Source organism: Culex pipiens, chromosome 2, assembly GCF_016801865.2.
Source record: "Culex pipiens pallens isolate TS chromosome 2, TS_CPP_V2, whole genome shotgun sequence".
In the NCBI taxonomy this organism is placed as follows: Eukaryota; Metazoa; Arthropoda; class Insecta; order Diptera; family Culicidae; genus Culex; species Culex pipiens.
This window is the reverse complement of record NC_068938.1, coordinates 174021775-174037952: the sequence shown is the minus strand read 5'-3', so window position 1 is coordinate 174037952 and position 16178 is coordinate 174021775. Positions and strand designations below refer to the sequence as shown.

Here is a 16178-nt window from a genome sequence, read left to right as displayed (position 1 = left end):
AGATTGCAACAAACCAGAGCAAGGCAACAAAAAAACCCTTCACCGTGGTTTCGCTAGGCTTTGTCACCAATTTCGCACCATTACTGGTGCTGCCTCTGACTTGGCAACAACCACCTCCAATCCTGTCGGTTCAAAAACGGTCCAAGACCTCGGGCAACCTCCCCCTCCTGCTCCCAATCGATTGGCCTCGACATATTTTGCCGAACCCCTCCCAAACCGAGGGAGGGGTCAGAACAGCCGAGCCAACTTTGCTCTCGTTGACTTGCTTCAGTAATGGACTTGGGAGGAAGAAGTGGAAGGAAAATAAGGCAAAGACAAAGAAGCCAGGCTTTCAATTAACGTCGTCCGGTCACGCCAAAACCAGAACACGCGTCTTGGCTGGAGTCTCGACCAGGGTGATCGATTTAACGTGTGTTCAAGGAAATTTTTAGTGGCGAAATTGTGCGGTGTCCCTTTGAACGATTCGAAGGTCGTAGAAGGCGGACAAGTTGTGGGAAAACAACTTTTTCATCGCAATATTTGCGGGTTCGTTGCTTGCCGCTTGAAGTCTCCTGTGAGATTTAACGCCGTAACTCCTTTCAAAATGTTTTGACTGTATTACAAATCGAACTTGAACTACATCGCGTGCTTAAAATAGCTCTATTTGATCTGTGTACTGCTAATTGTTTGTCCAACATTTCATTCCGGTCCACCTCCAACCAGCAATCATTCTGCGAACCTCCATGTTCTGTAAATTCCACCACCGCCACCAGCCTAATTGACCGCGGCCCGAGTCAAATGTCACAAACCGGAATTCAAAGTGACTGTCAAGGCTCCCACCCGTAGCTCAATTACCCGACAAAACACATTGTAATTGCTGCCATGCGCCACGATTCAACTCCAAGTGCAACGATCACCGCGCACACACACACATTCTTAAAACAAATAGTTAATGCCCCGTTATAATTGTTACAACTCGAGCTTGATTCCTTTGGGCTTGGAAAATCACGCGCCGCCCGATTATATCACCCTTCAATTAGTGGTTGGGCTTGACATTGGTTGGGCTAGGGGGGAGGGACCTATTTTTATACTATTCCAGAATTTTTAACAAACATAAATTAAAAAAAAACTTGACAAAAATCATTTAAAAAAACAAGCTTCCTCTATTCCTTTTATCCTTAAAATGACCAGGCCTACTGCGTTGCAGCAACGGCAGAGAGAACTCTGTGAACAGATCACATTTCACAGAATCTACAGGGGAAGAAGGATGCGTGGACATATCGTACCAAACGCAACGTACAATCCGAAATTGCTCTGCATTTTGTAGAGATCTAAATCGTGTTGATTAGCTTTTGAGATCAAATCTAGAGTTTTTTTTTAAATGTCCTATAAACATATGAAAGACAATAGCTTATAGGACCTTTTCAAAAAAACTCTTGAAATTAAAAATCAAAAAAAATTTGTTCTATCATTAGGCCAAGAATAGACCTTCCTTTTCTACAAGATCCTCAAACTGCTCTCCAGTTCTAACTCGTCCCCCAACCCACATGTCACCCATGACTTGTGGCCCTTTTTGCTTCACTTCACTCCTCCAAAGATCCGCCATAGTTAAACGAAGCGCTCGCACCTAATGTCAAAGCAATTAACCAAAAGCCGACACGGGTGTGTGCGCGCTCCACACGTTTCAAGTCCCCGGGACGTCACCTCGTGGTTTTAATTGTTGTGTTGCAGCTGAACACACCGCCCAGAGGTTCCCCCTTCCCCTTTCAGCTTAGTCAGGAGTGATGGTCAGTGAGCTGTTGAAATAAATCAATCTCGGCTTGACGCGTAGACCAGCCCGGGACAGCTGGAGTCCATTCAGCTTAGAAGGTTAAGGGGAGCGATCTATTAAAGTGGTGACTTGATGGAAATTAGAATTTGATAGCGGCGGGGTGGCTGGGCCACATCATGTGATGATAAATTGCCCACAGTGTGTGATGGCCAGGGGCGAATTAAAGGTTAATGGAACGCGCTAAAAGTAATTTATTAGCGCTGAAAATAATTTTGACTAGTTCATAGTTTTAAAAGCATCTACAGTAGTTGTTTTTTTTTTTATCCAAACCGTTCTTGTTTGGCAATATGTAAATCAAACTTTATGGCTTGAAAATTAATATGTCGACAGCATTGAAGAACTGATCGAATGACCAAATTACATTTTTGAAGATTTTCATATACTAATAATATTCTTTGTCATACTGGTTATGTCTGTAACATAACCCCCTGAAGCTTTTTAATATACAGCAATTCCCCATGAAAACAGCATGACTCGAGAAAAAAGTTTTCCGATTTTTTTTCTGGAGGTTGCTTGATCGAAATAATTAGACCAGTATTTTTTTGTTTGGCCAATAGGGTGACCTACGCCGTGTTAGGGTGGTCCGCAAAATTGCATTTTTTTGTAAATTTTCACAACAATCACATTTTTCAAAAATTTATATCTTCGCGCCATTTCAACCGAAACTAGCTATCAGGGACGCAAACGAAAGGGTATCAGATAGGCTTTTCATGAAAACTAGGTTAAAGTTTCAAAAATCTAGCCTAATATTTGAAAAGGTCGTATGAAATTTAAAATTCTTTTTTTATGGTCTCGGGACCAAAGAGCCTATGTCTGAAAATATTTTTATCGAATTCATGCAAAATTTTACATAACGTGTTGAAAAATGTTGAATCTATAACAACAGGATTCCGAGATATATTTTTTGAAAATAAAAGCGAAAAATACATTATTTTTTCAAGAAAATGTAATTTTTTTTATAAAAAAAATATAATTTGCATGCCTCTTCTAAATTGCATCCCAATTAAGGCGATGCTACTAGCTATCCAAGTAAGATCTCCTATGAAGTCCATCAAATTTGCCAATTAAAATTAATTGCCATTTCCACTCGCAAAATTCAACTCTTTCTTCACCACTCAAAGGCCACTCGATTCGATTAACGCTTTAATTTACGATAAGGTCGTCGTCGTAGCTTCTTCCAATTGTGCGCTAAACTTTTGGTGGTACACATTAGGGTGACACAAATAATTTGAAATTTGTAAGAATAAAGCTTTAAAGCTCTAAGGAATATCATCCACAGATCACGTAGCATAGTAGATTTTTTTACAGGCACAGATTTCTCAAATACGATTGGATCAGGTTTTTAATTTATCACCCTAACGTACCGTCCAAGCAAATAAGACACGGGTTGTGGCACGGGTCACCGAGTTTAAGGTGTTACGGTAGCAGCTCAATTACCCTAACCATTCAGTAAGCTCATGCTGTGTTGAGATCGATCTGCAAAAGAAAGATAGAAAAGAAAATAATTAATATAAAGTTCAAACAATAAAAAAATGTGAAAAATAAATCTATTTAATATGTTCAAATCTCCCCTTAAATCAAACCAAGTCTTTTTTTTTCTTTACCAAAAACCCCCAAACAATTTTATCACTTGATCTACGCGCCATATTAAATCACTCCAACTGACGTTTCGCTGACAGGTTGCACAATGAACCTCCTCGCAGAGATACAGCTGACACTGCAGACACACGGATATTGGCCATTTTGCCCGAAAATGGGTCGGCGTGGTTTAGCTTGGTGAAATCAATAGCACCATACCCGGGACATTAATGGTCGTTTAGAAAAGTTAATTGTTAACACTTGGAAAACCATTAAATATGTTATTATCTCACATCGAAAAATTATTCAAAATTATTTTATTCTGAACAAAATTGTACGAATTATGATTTATTTTAACAATAATTAAAAATAAACACATATATTTAAAGATTCTTGTTAAGCTTGCCATTCCTAGTGTCAAAGAAAACCTCATCAATCAACAGAAAAAGGCTGAAGGTGACAGAAGCGATTCAGCAAAAAAAAAGCCAAGTAAAATAAAATTAGAAACGTTGTTCCAAACAACAATACCGTCTAGCTGTAGCGGTGTTGTTGCTGCGGCCAATGATTAGGTGTTGCCGGGATGTTATTTACGGGCGTTCCGTGGTTCGTCGTCAATTCAAGGTCTTTAAGGCTTCCAAGAGCTGGGGTTTTGGCAGTAATTTTTTGTCACTTTTTTGTGCAATGTCATCGACCAGGCGCCGTCGTTTGGTTTGGCAAAGGTTTGGCAATGACATTGGAGGTTTTTTTTTTAAAAGAAGTGAGTTGGTTGCATTGTTTAGATGTTTAGATATTTATTTATTTCAAGTTTTACGCTAAGCGTATGTTTTATTTGGAGTCATACAATTTTTGTATAGCATTTTTTTTAAGATTGCGTGTGTGAAGCTGATCAAAATGCATCATGTTTTTTTTTTGTAAAAAAGGGGGTTTTCCGTTTTCTTGTTTCCAGATTTTATTTTCAAAAAAATCGTATATTGGCATGATGCCAAAGAACTCCTCCCATTTTCAAGTATGTTACGAAAAAAAAATCCCGAGGTATTTATATTTTGTTGTTTTTTTTTGCCGTGCTGTTTTTGCGATGAGTTACTGTTTATGTTTATTTATGATTGAAAGTGTTATCTTTCGAAGCTTTTTGAATTAACTAAACAAGTATCAAATAATAGCAAACTTGTTGGAAAAAAAATATTTTGCTAATGGGCCAACTTAAAGGCAATCAGAAAAAGTTGCCCGATTTGCGTAAAATTTGCAATAAAAAAAATATTTTTCCAAAATATAAAATTTAAATTAAAAAAAAATTGTACAACTGCATGTAAGAAATTATTTTTTCGGAGATTCTTAGATTTCTTTGAGTAGGGGAACTATACCCTTTTTCAGCCTATTTCTATTATCGGCCTATCAGCACTTTGATTATGAATTCCAGCTTTTTAAAAGTGTTTTTGGCTGTTCCAATGTAATAAATTTCTCAAATAGAAGTGAGCAATCAACTCTCCATTGATGATACATCTCAAAATGTTGATTTTATAGCGGAAAACGGCAAAAGTGATGAGAATTGGTCGAACGGCTTAGAGTGATTAAAATGGGGAAATATACCCAAAAATATAATATACCCCTACTTTGTTCTTATAAAACCGGAGCAAAGTGCTCGCAAACTCAAGTTAAAGGATAAGAATTAACAAATGACAATTTATATGATGAGTGCTTCCTATCAACCGGATCACAAATTATAGGTTAGGTTTTCGGATTTTCGGTCTTGGCCAAGCCTTGGTGGGAAAATTAAAAAACTAGAAACTTTGTTTTGAATTTTCCCACCAAGACCGAAAAGCCGAAAACCTAACATATGACAATTTATACTGAAGCGTTGAAACTAAACTAAAAAATACACATTTGCTGATCCGTTTTGTATTTGAGCAATTCTCTGAGATTTCGGTCTTCGTTTTTTTTTTGTATTTTTCAATCCGACTGAAACTTTTTTGGTGCCTTCGGTATGCCCAAAGAAGCCATTTTGCATCATTAGTTTGTCCATATAATTTTCCATACAAATTTGGCAGACACTAAAATGATGTATGAAAATTCGAAAATCTGTATCTTTGGAAGGAATTTTTTGATCGATTTGGTGTCTTCGGCAATGTTGTAGGTATGGATAAGGACTACACTGAAAAAATATGAAACACTGTAAAAAAAATTTGATGATTTTTAATTTCACTTTTTGTCATTAAAACTTGATTTGCAAAAAAACACTATTTTTATTTTTTTTATTTTCATATATTCCTGCGGGCGTTAATAATTAGAGTTTACGCGCGGTGATACGACCGCAAGATAATGGTCGCATGACAGCCGCATGACAACCGCAGAACAAATTTTAGTCTGTTGTCAAAACTTGCCTTGAGTTTTCAGCTGACTTTTTGGAAAATATAGAAAACAAATCAGGTTGACAGCCGAATCAACGCAGAATTTCAGTTCAACTTGCTGATTTTTACACTGCGGTAGTTCGGCGGCAATAATTTCTCAGAATGGGCAAAAAATCTTTGACCGAGTTATGAATCAATACTGATTTTTTCAAAAAATCCAAATATTGTTCGCAAAAATTTCTCAACTTCATTTTTCGATGTAAAATCAAATTTGTTATCAAAAAGTACTGAAGTGAAATTTTGATAAAATGCACCGTTTTCTAGTTAAAGCCATTTTCAGGTAACTTTTTTGAAAATAGTAGCAGTTATTCTTTAAAAAAATTAGTGCCCATGTTTGCCCACTCATGAAAAAAATATTTTTGTAGAGCTGAGAAAATTCTCTATATTTTGCTTTTTTGAACTTTTTTGATACGACCCTTAGTTGCTCAGATATTGCCATGATTTAAAAACAGGAAAATTGATTTTTTTAAGTCCGTGTATCATATTTTTTGAGTGTAGTCCTTATCCACACCAACAACCAGGGTTGCCAGGTTGCCAGATAAATCTGAGAATGCCAGATTTTTCAAGTGTCATCCAGAAAAAAGATTTACCCTTCTCTGTGCAAGATATTTTCAGAATTTGCCAGATTTTCCACCGTTTGCCCACTTTTAACAATTGTTTGATTAAAATTAAGGTATTTATTGAAAAATCAAATAAAAATAGAACGTGTTTTTCAAAAAGAAGATGTAAACTCAACATTTTTGATGTCATAAAATCAGTTAAACCATCTGAATTCTACAATTTTTTTGCATTTTTACAGCCTCTCTCACATTTACCATTCAGAATTGTTATATTTTTGTCTGCCAGATTTTTCCAGATTTTTCATTGATAGTTTGCCAGATCTTTCAAATTTTGACCTGGTAACCCTGCCAACAACTTTGCAGAAGACACCAAATTGATCAAACAATTCCTTCCAAAGATACAGATTTTCGAAAATTCATAAATCATTTTTGTATGGACAGCTACCAAATTTGTATGGAAAATTATATGGACAATGGCTTCTTTGGGCATACCGAAGGCATCAAAAAAGTTTCAGCCGGATTAAAAAATAAAAAAAAACGAATGACCGAAATCTCATAGAATTGCTCTTTTTAAGTTATTTCAGAATAATACATTTTCAAGTAGTACCGTTAAAACAGCTCTCTTGGTTTAAAATGAACAAATATCAAAGTTACATTATTCCGTTGGACAATATGGAGATGTCAATAAATAATTTAATAAATTCATACAACTACAAACTGTAAACAAAAGATAAGTTTCATAACCCACACACGACTCGCACAATCGCGTGATACAAAAGAAAGTCAATGCCATACGATAACGCAACTCAGCGAGCGCGCAGCGGTCCATTATCAGCTGTGGCTGGTAAACAAACAGCTCCAAACTCGTACAAGACTCACAAGAGCAGTCCCGCCGCCACAATCAGCTGGAGCTTTACCAACGGTGTGCGGCATTTAACTACAGTGAATTCCTCAAATGTCGATAATTTGTGTTTTGGATGCTGATATTTAAAATTTGTATTTTTATGTGTTTTACAGTCTAACAAGGTATTTAAAATTTTACTTAATAAATATCAACTTATAAAAGTTCTAATTTGACACATTTTTGTTTGAGCAAAAAACAAACACTGATAACAAGCCAAAACAGAAGTGCTCACGAATCGCAGTGTACCTCGGGAACCATAACGAGAGAAACGTCAAATAAAGTTCAACGAATGCCGGGATTCCAGGTGAATGTTGTCATGTGGCGATAATCTTAGAGCATTCGTCATGGGAGAATTGGTCAAATCGTGCTGCTACTGTTGGTGCACCTGCTACCAGTCCGGCATTTGTTGTGTAAGGTAAGCTGCGTTTGTTATTGTTTACATTCTTGAGTGATGTTCTCAAGGGTTTGACATTGAAGTTGGACGTGTCATAATTGTAGGGTTCCAACAAAACTTTCAATAACCGCACCATCCATCGTCATGAACCTCGAAACCTACAAAAATACCGGTGATCACGATCGTGCAATTTATTATTCAATCGATCACCACCACAGACAAATGGTGCTCACACGCATCAACACACTCACACCAATTAAAATCTCTAGACGGTGGCGGTGGTGGCGCGTGTTTGTTTACCTCTTTTTTCTGATTTGTCTTTTTTTCTTCTGTTTTCAGCCTGTGCTGCTTCGTGATACCAATTGTTGGCCTACTTTTGATACTGACCGGAATCGTGTACGCGATCGTGCTGAGCTTCTCGATCATCGACGACGATGACGATGGTGCGGGGACGGAAAAGCAGAACCATGGCCTGAGTCGGCTGCTGGTGCTGGTTGGACACAACACTTCACAGGTGCTAAGGAATGGCCCCGGGAATGCGACAGAAGGAGGACATTAACGTGGGTGGAATGTGATTGTTATGGTACTTAGGGTTTCAGCAATATTTATTAATGTTAATTAAAAATTTATGTTATAGTACAAAATAAAATAGTTGTTATTGTACCTTAAATGTTTTTAATTAGATTAAACATTTATGATAAGCTTAAGCTAGCTTAAGAAGAAACCATTCGCGTAAAATAATATTTGCCTTAAATTTTTGGATAAATAATATCACCCTACATTAGAAATCTTTTCTTGTAGTTCGGGAAAAAGAACCTTTTTTAAAATATTTGGACAACCACATTCAATTTTGAAATTATAGAACTTTGCAATTCCCTGAGTCTTTTGACAAAGTTATTTTTTATCCATTTAATTTAACTGAAACATGGTGAGAAATTTCTTTATGGCCAAAGGGTCAATTTTAGAACGTAAGATCGTTTGTATAAATCTTAGCACATTTTAAGCAGCTGTCCAGCTTGGTTCACGGATATCTGAAGTAGATTTTGAGTGTATTATCTTGGACAACCCCTGAAATGCGAAAAACAGTTGCTTTGAAAATAGTTAAATTGCATCGGCTTTAAAAAAGTAAATGGAGTTTTTTTTTTCAATTTCAGATCTTTCACGAAATCAACATAAAAAAAAGTTGTAATGGAAATTTGACAGTTAGTCACACATTACAACGAAAAAAACTTTACGCGATTTCTAACCAAATGAAACCATTTGTCACTAATGGATACATTACAATAAAACCAAACATATTTATTAGTGTTAGCCGGCTTCCTACATCAAACTTGAAGGTAAGGTAGAAGTAAATCGCGTGTCCAAACACGACTTTGACAAACACACGCACAAATCTCGACGAAGAAACCAAACCCAGCTCAGCACACGACAGAAACCGCTTTGAACACACCTTAAAACTTGGGATCATCCGTAAACCACGTGGTCTATTACGGAGGAACAGATCCAACGACTCAGAATTCGTGCAAAAATAAAGAAAATTAGGATTCATAAAAAAAAATATTACGTAGTTTATTGCCGATCCCTTACACCTGTGAATTGCGTACTGGTACCCTCTTACAGTAAAAGCTGCCGGAAAGGTGTGATGTACTGTTACTCGCTTCGTTAGCAAATTTCGCGCAGACGTGTAAAGTGCATCCAACAAAACCACCGATCGTCTCACATGCATTTTCTTAGCAACACTATTGTTGTGGATTGTGTCCCTTCGTTTGGGTCAATGTAAGAACCTGCATTTGGGGTTATCGGGGTGATGAGTTGAAATAAAACAGTTGTTTTTAGCCATTTTTGCGATATTTTAGATTGGTTTTTGTAAGAGCAAACACAGAACTAAATCAGTACGTTTCTATTTTCACATTTGGAGCCTAACATTTCAAAAGGGCACTTAACTTTTGTAAACAATAGTGTATCACTTTCACTCAAATGACACTGAGATACTCTTGAAAACGGCCGTTCCCATTAAGACTGTAGTCCCGATTAACCCCAGTTCGACGTTGTCGTGCTATCTTGTCACACCTCGCTGTTTGACGTTTCGAGAAAAACGCATTTTAATGTTTTACGTTAAATAAACAAAAACGCAATGTAAACAATAACAATCACATTTTGTTTGGTTGACCATTCTGAGCATTGTCCTGAAGTTTGTTTGAATTTGGTTGCTGGTATCCCGAGTTATAATTACAAATGTTTACGGTAGTCTTGTGTCAAACGCGTTCTGACCAGAAATCCCTTTGGCCAGATGTCGTACTTACATAAATTTTCAGATTGTGTCAAGATAGCAAGACAAGATTGAATCTTCAAAAATGCACGGAGTTTTTTTTCGGATTTAATTGAATATCTCAGGATTGAAATCGAATTTTGGGGATATGTGAAGGTCAAAAGGTGAGACATTGTGAGCTGCACAAAATGGCTTTTGTAACTCAATTTGGCTTAAAATGCACGTGCAACAAGTTAGCACGAGGGTGACGATTTATTGTTGAAAAAGTATTCATGTATTTATATTTCCTGACAATTTCAGATAACCTTTCGACCAATGATCCATCTCCAAAATGTTGTTTGCAGGAATTGATACAACAAGGCACAGTTACAAGAAGTTGCCATGTTATCTACGGACTGCGACTCTTCCTGAAACTCCACCAACGCCTCGGAATCCTTTTGTTCGAAACGCCACTATCTGATACCTCTCGGCAAGAACATTACAGTTGGCAGAAAACTTTCCCAAGCTCACGTTACGCTCGTCAACGCTTTCTTGCGACAGTTTTAATCTGTAACAGCTGGGTTGATCCACCAAAACTCGAACAGCTTCCAGGAAGTCCACATTGAAAGATTTTTTTTGGCGGAAGTCGGCTTGCAACGACGCGAATCAATTTTCAAAAACAAGGATTTCGGACAATTGAGTCAAAACTGATTTTTTCGCTCAAACATGAAAAAATGTGTAGAGTGTTATGTTACAGACATGACCAGTAAACCAGGCTTTTGCAGGAAATTTCTTTAGTTTGCAGGCAAAGTTCTCTTCCTCAACTTAAACCAAATTTTGCTAGGGTCTAAACATTCCCCAATTGCTCGAAAAAATGGATCTATTTCGGTACAGCCACATTCAGGCGTCGTTTCATTCCTGGAAGACTTCTTCTGGAACTCCACGAAAGCATCGGAATCCTTCAGTTCGATCCGAGGTTGACCACTGAACTTGAAAATGTATCTGTCGCCTAGAAGTTTGCACTCCTGATCAAATTGAATTCCAGTTCCGTTTGAAAACTGAAAACTTTCATATTTTCCTTCAAGAATCGTAATCACTCTTTTGTGGTTACAGAAGATGTTTGTTCTAATACAAATATCTTCATTTTTAACCATGGCAAATTGAAACGTATAGCAATCGACGTTGGTCACCATCGCTCGAACGGCTTCGATGAAGTCAGTATTTGATGCAACATTTTCGGGAAATCGGCTGGCGGAAATAGTTAGATTAACCGCTTCGTTGGAATATTGAGAGGAGCAATTGTCTCGGACATCGGTCGTAAAATCTTGAACTAACTTTGGGTGATTGTCACACTTGGACTGTACTGAACTGAGGCAAATGAAAATGGCCAACAAATGAACGTAGCAGAACATTGTGAACTAAACTGAAGTTCGCGGCCATCGTGGCTGTAATATAAGTGTATGCAATGATGGGTTTTTAATCATAAGGCAACATTAAATCACAATCAACAAATTTGAATGCAAAATTTAATTTAATATAATACCTTTTCGATTAGCCTAGAAATAGAAAATGGAAAAAAAATCAGGGTTTTCCTAATTCATTACCAACGCCATGATGAGCGTCATTTTTGAATCAAAATCAAAAATCAATTTATTCGCTCTACAGCATTGCCTTGGCGTTTTCGATTGCGAGATTCCTACTCAACACTAGGTGTCCGAAGGCTGATTGTTGAGGCAATCGCAAACCTCTTTTTACACCATAGCTTCCATCCACCCCGGGATTCGAACTGACGACCTTTGGATTGTGCCTACTGCCTACCAGCGTCTCCACAGAGACAGGACCCATCAGGGAGACGACTCCTACACCTGGACTGAGCTATCGACCTAACACCTCTAGGTTAGACCGGGGCCAACATTTACTTCCCCATCCGACGGAAGGCGTGATCAGACAAAACTCGTCCCGAAAAATGCCACCGGGACCTTCTGGGATCAAACCCAGGCCGAGTGGGTGAGAGGCACGCTTACCTCTACACCACGGGTCCCGGAATACACAACTCTTCGTAGCAATCGAGGGGTCAAATTTGAATCAAATTAAAGTAGGAAATCACAGACAAGTCTAATGATAACGTTGTTGATTAGAGTGTAATATGCACAGTAAAAAAATATAAATTTGAAATGTTTATAAATTTGTATGGAAAATTGAATCGCTTTGCGCAAAGTGAGGACTATATCAAACGTTCCCAAACTTTGGGGAGTTGTTTAGGACCCCAAAAGGAACTAAAATAATGCTGTGCTGGAAAATCGATTTTGATATTACACCCTAATGCCTACCCCAAAATTTTCCACTCCCTGGATCGGATGTCTTCTTCTGGAACTCCACGAATGCATCAGTGTTCCTTAGTTCGAGCCGAGGTAGATCATTTAACATCTCCTAAAGTTCTATTCGTATGGTTCTACATGAAACGTTTGAATCACTCTTTTGTGACCACAGGAAACATCCATTTTTGTATATGTACTATTAGGGTGTAATAACAAAATCGGTTTTCCAGCACAGCAATTTTTCAGTTCCTTTTGGGGTCCTAAACATCTCCCCAAAGTTTGAGACTAATTGGTTCAGTCCTCACATTGCCCAAAGCGATTTAATTTTCCATACAAATTTGTATGGGAAAAATCATTTTTTAGAATATTCAGCAATTCCCCACGAAAACAGCATGGAAAAAAATAAAAGTGCTCGGATCGGGTTCAAAATTTTTCTGAGGGTTCCCTGGCCAAAATAATTAGACCCGTATTTTTTTGTTTGGCCATTAGGGTGACCTATCCCGTGTTAGGGTGGTCTGAAAAATTGCCATTTTCGTCGATTTTCGCAAAAACCACTTTTTTCGAAAAATCATAGCTCCTCGCCATTTTAACCGATTTCAACTATCTTATACGCAAATGAAAGGTGATCAGTTGGCCTTTCAAAGAAAAATAGTAAAAACTATGAAAAATCTAGCCTAACATATGAAAAGTGCGTATGAAACTTTAAAATGCCGTTTTGACGGTGTCTGGACCAAAGAGCATAAGTCTGGAAATATTTTTATCGGATTTCCCGGACATTTTTACGTAACATATTAAGAAATGGGAGGAGTTCATTAACAGGATTCCGAGATATGATTTTTTGAAAATAAAATCCGTGTTTTTCGACGCGCCGCGCACAAAAACCGGAAAATGACGAAATCGGAAAATATCAACTTTTTTCACTAAAACTGCGATAACTTTAAAATTTCAGCGATGACCTATACATTAGACTGGCTCGTCGTTATATGGAAAAATTCAGAAATGCCTTTTGGGCCTCAAAACATCCCCCTAAAATTTGGGAGCGATTGGTTGCGTCCACACTTTGCGCATTGCATTTCAATTTTGTATGGGATTTAGTATGGAAAAACTGTCTTTTTTACATTTTGATTTCTATCATTTTTATTTTCCACTAAAGTTTTCAAACCAATACAATAGCGTTAAAATTGAGAAAATTCTCTAAAACTTTCTCGAAGAAAGTATTGTACTCTCTTGCTCCTGTCAAAAGATACAGCGTCCCCAAAACTCGTCTAAAACGTGTTTTTACTCGGAAATCACGTTTTAGACGAGTTTTGATGACGCTGTATCTTTTGACAGGATATTGTGCTTTCTTCGAGAAAACTGAAAACTTTAGTGGAAAATAAAAATGATATATTTTCAAAAAATCATATCTCGGAATCCTGTTAATGAACTCCTCCCATGTTTTAGTATGTTACGTAAAAATGTCCGGGGAATTCGATAAAAATATTTCCAGACATAGGCTCTTTGGTCCAGACACCGTCAAAACGGCATTTTAAAGTTTCATACACCCTTTTCATATGTTAGGCTAGATTTTTCATAGTTTTTACTATTTTTCTTTGAAAGGCCTACTTATCACCTTTCATTTGCGTATAAGACAGTTGAAATCGGTTGAAATGGCGAGGAGTTATGATTTATCAAAAAAAGTGGTTTTTGCGAAAATCGAAGAAAATTGCCATTTTTAAATCCACCCTAACACGGCATAGGTCACCCTAATGGCCAAACAAAAAAATACGGGTCTAATTATTTCGGCCAGGGAACCCTCAGAAAAATTTTGAGCCCGATCCGAGCACTTTTGTTTTTTCCCATGCTGTTTTCCTGGGGAATTGCTGATTGATATTTAAAAGTTTCACGCTATACTAAAACCGGATTCATAATCGGATGCTCTGGAATGTGCTCTACAACTTTCCCCAAGAGAGTATGGTGCTAACTTGCTCCTGAAAGAAGATACAGCGTCCTCAAAACTCGTCTAAAACGTGATTTTTGAACAAAAAACACGTTTTAGACGAGTTTTGAACACGCTGTATCTTTGTATAGGAGCAAGTTAGCATTATACTCTCTTGGGGAAAGTTGTAGAGCACATTCCAGAGCATCCGATTATGAATTCAGTTTCAGTATAGCGTGAAACTTGGATTTTTGAAATATCAAAATCCAAAAAAATGGTTTTCCCCATACAAATTTATATAGAAAATTGAATCGCTTTGCGCAATGTGAGGACTTAACCAATCGTTTTCAAACTTTGGGGAGTTGTTCAGGATCCCAAAGGGAACTGAAAAGTTGCTGTGCTCACTAAATTTGAACAACTTTATTTTTTTTTTCCATACAACCATATTACACCCAAATGTACTATACGTGGTTCACCATTGCTCGAACGGCCTCGATGAAATTTTTGAGGAAATATTTTAAATTGGCTTGCGGAAATTGTTAGATGTTCGGGTTCTTTGGCAAATGAACTGTCGGTGGAGTTCTGGATTGATATGCTCATTAAAAAGCAATCATTTTGCATGAATATTATTAAGTAAAATGACATGAAATTAAATAAAATTGAAAAATATAATTTAATTCAAACAGATTTCAAACAGGCCGATATAATTTCATTCATTAATTTTAGCATAGCATTGGTGTCTACCCGTAGTTACTACTCCATTATTGACCAGGACCACCAAAAAATTCTAAATGGACCATAGATTAAAAGTAGGAATCACCACTTCGCAACTTTCAAAGGCCCCTAACATGCGGATCAATCTCGGCTCCAGCCACGACCAGTGGTAAGACCACAAGGAAGTGGTTAGGAATGTTTGTCCGATATTTCGACGGTAACATTTCAAAAGGCATTATGTACATTTTGTCACTTTCTGGGTTATTGGATATTCTGAAAGTACTCCTAATAAGCTACCTCTCCACCAAAAATGAGCAAAAGTTACTTCAGTAAAGTCTGTTTAATCATGACTTTAAATAAAGTAACATAAACATAATCTCTGCCATCAGCAGTCCCTGTTTATATAGCCCTGTCAACCTGTCAAACAAAAGACTACATGAACCTCGTGACGAAAAAAAAGCAACATGAACAAAGCGCCATGTACATTCAGCGAAGAAAAACGAATCATAACAAAGCGTCCCCCTCAATGACAGCAGGGTGATATAGACGTTGGTGATTTCAAAAGAAGTTATGTTTGTTTTTCTCAAATAAAATTACGGACATAATGTTTAATTGAATTTGGATGATCAAGTATCAATATAAGCAACGTTTTTCATCGTTTGTTATCATTAGAACATCTTATTTTGCATTTATATTAAAATGGGAATTGAAAATGGATGCTCAACATTCAAATGCGTTTTTCTCAAAAAGGATGGTGAGTACATGAGGCTTTTTGAAATGTTGGCATCGATTTGCATGGTAGAGACCGCTAAATCGGCTGCGTCTCTGGCAAAGTATCACCGGATCTTTAGGGGTTAGTAAGATGTGTATGAGGTCAGGGTTCACCATGGTAAATTATGCGAGCATGAGCAATGTGTTATTACTTGTTAATTTATTTTATTAATTATTGATTGTATTGAGCAAATTATTCAATGCGCTTGCGACTCTTTATTTGTGCTTAAAATACACTCGTTCAATGATTTCTTCACAGATACGCTGTCAGCTAGGGTTGAGTTAAAAGTTTTTCCAAATTCCAATACTTTTTTCTTCCAAAATCGAGACAATTCCACATTGCTCGAAGGTATGGATTAAGTAGTGTACAGTTACACTCAGTTGGCAGATCACCGACCGATGCTGACTCTTCCTGAAGCTCCACGAAAGCGTCGTAATCCTTGCGTTCGAACCGAATTCGTTTACGAACCTGGCCGTACTTCTTGAAGCTGTATCCGTCGGCAAGCACAGAACACTTTGAAGGAACGGAAAAAATTGATTGGTCTGGATAGCGAATGG

The 16178-nt window shown here is 37.3% G+C and overlaps 2 protein-coding genes across 2 annotated transcripts in view; one reads left to right on the top strand and one right to left on the bottom strand.

Annotated features, from left to right (window-relative positions):
* LOC120416987 (uncharacterized) overlaps positions 1-16178 on the bottom strand; it is a 269935-nt gene that overhangs the window by 175940 nt on the left and 77817 nt on the right. The gene's annotated exons all lie outside the window — the stretch shown is intronic.
* LOC120416988 (uncharacterized) lies at positions 7447-8314 on the top strand. Its single transcript, XM_039578913.2, has 2 exons — positions 7447-7672; positions 7991-8314. Exons 1-2 carry the CDS (start codon positions 7566-7568, stop codon positions 8208-8210), a joined length of 327 nt encoding a protein of 108 aa, XP_039434847.1. The 5' UTR covers positions 7447-7565; the 3' UTR covers positions 8211-8314.

Coding starts and splice junctions, on each gene's coding strand:
- LOC120416988 (XM_039578913.2), top strand. CDS start 7,566: ATGTTGTCATGTGGCGATAATCTTAGAGCATTCGTCATGGGAGAATTG. Junction 7,673..7,990: donor TCCGGCATTTGTTGTGTAAG/GTAAGCTGCGTT, acceptor TTCTGTTTTCAG/CCTGTGCTGCTTCGTGATAC.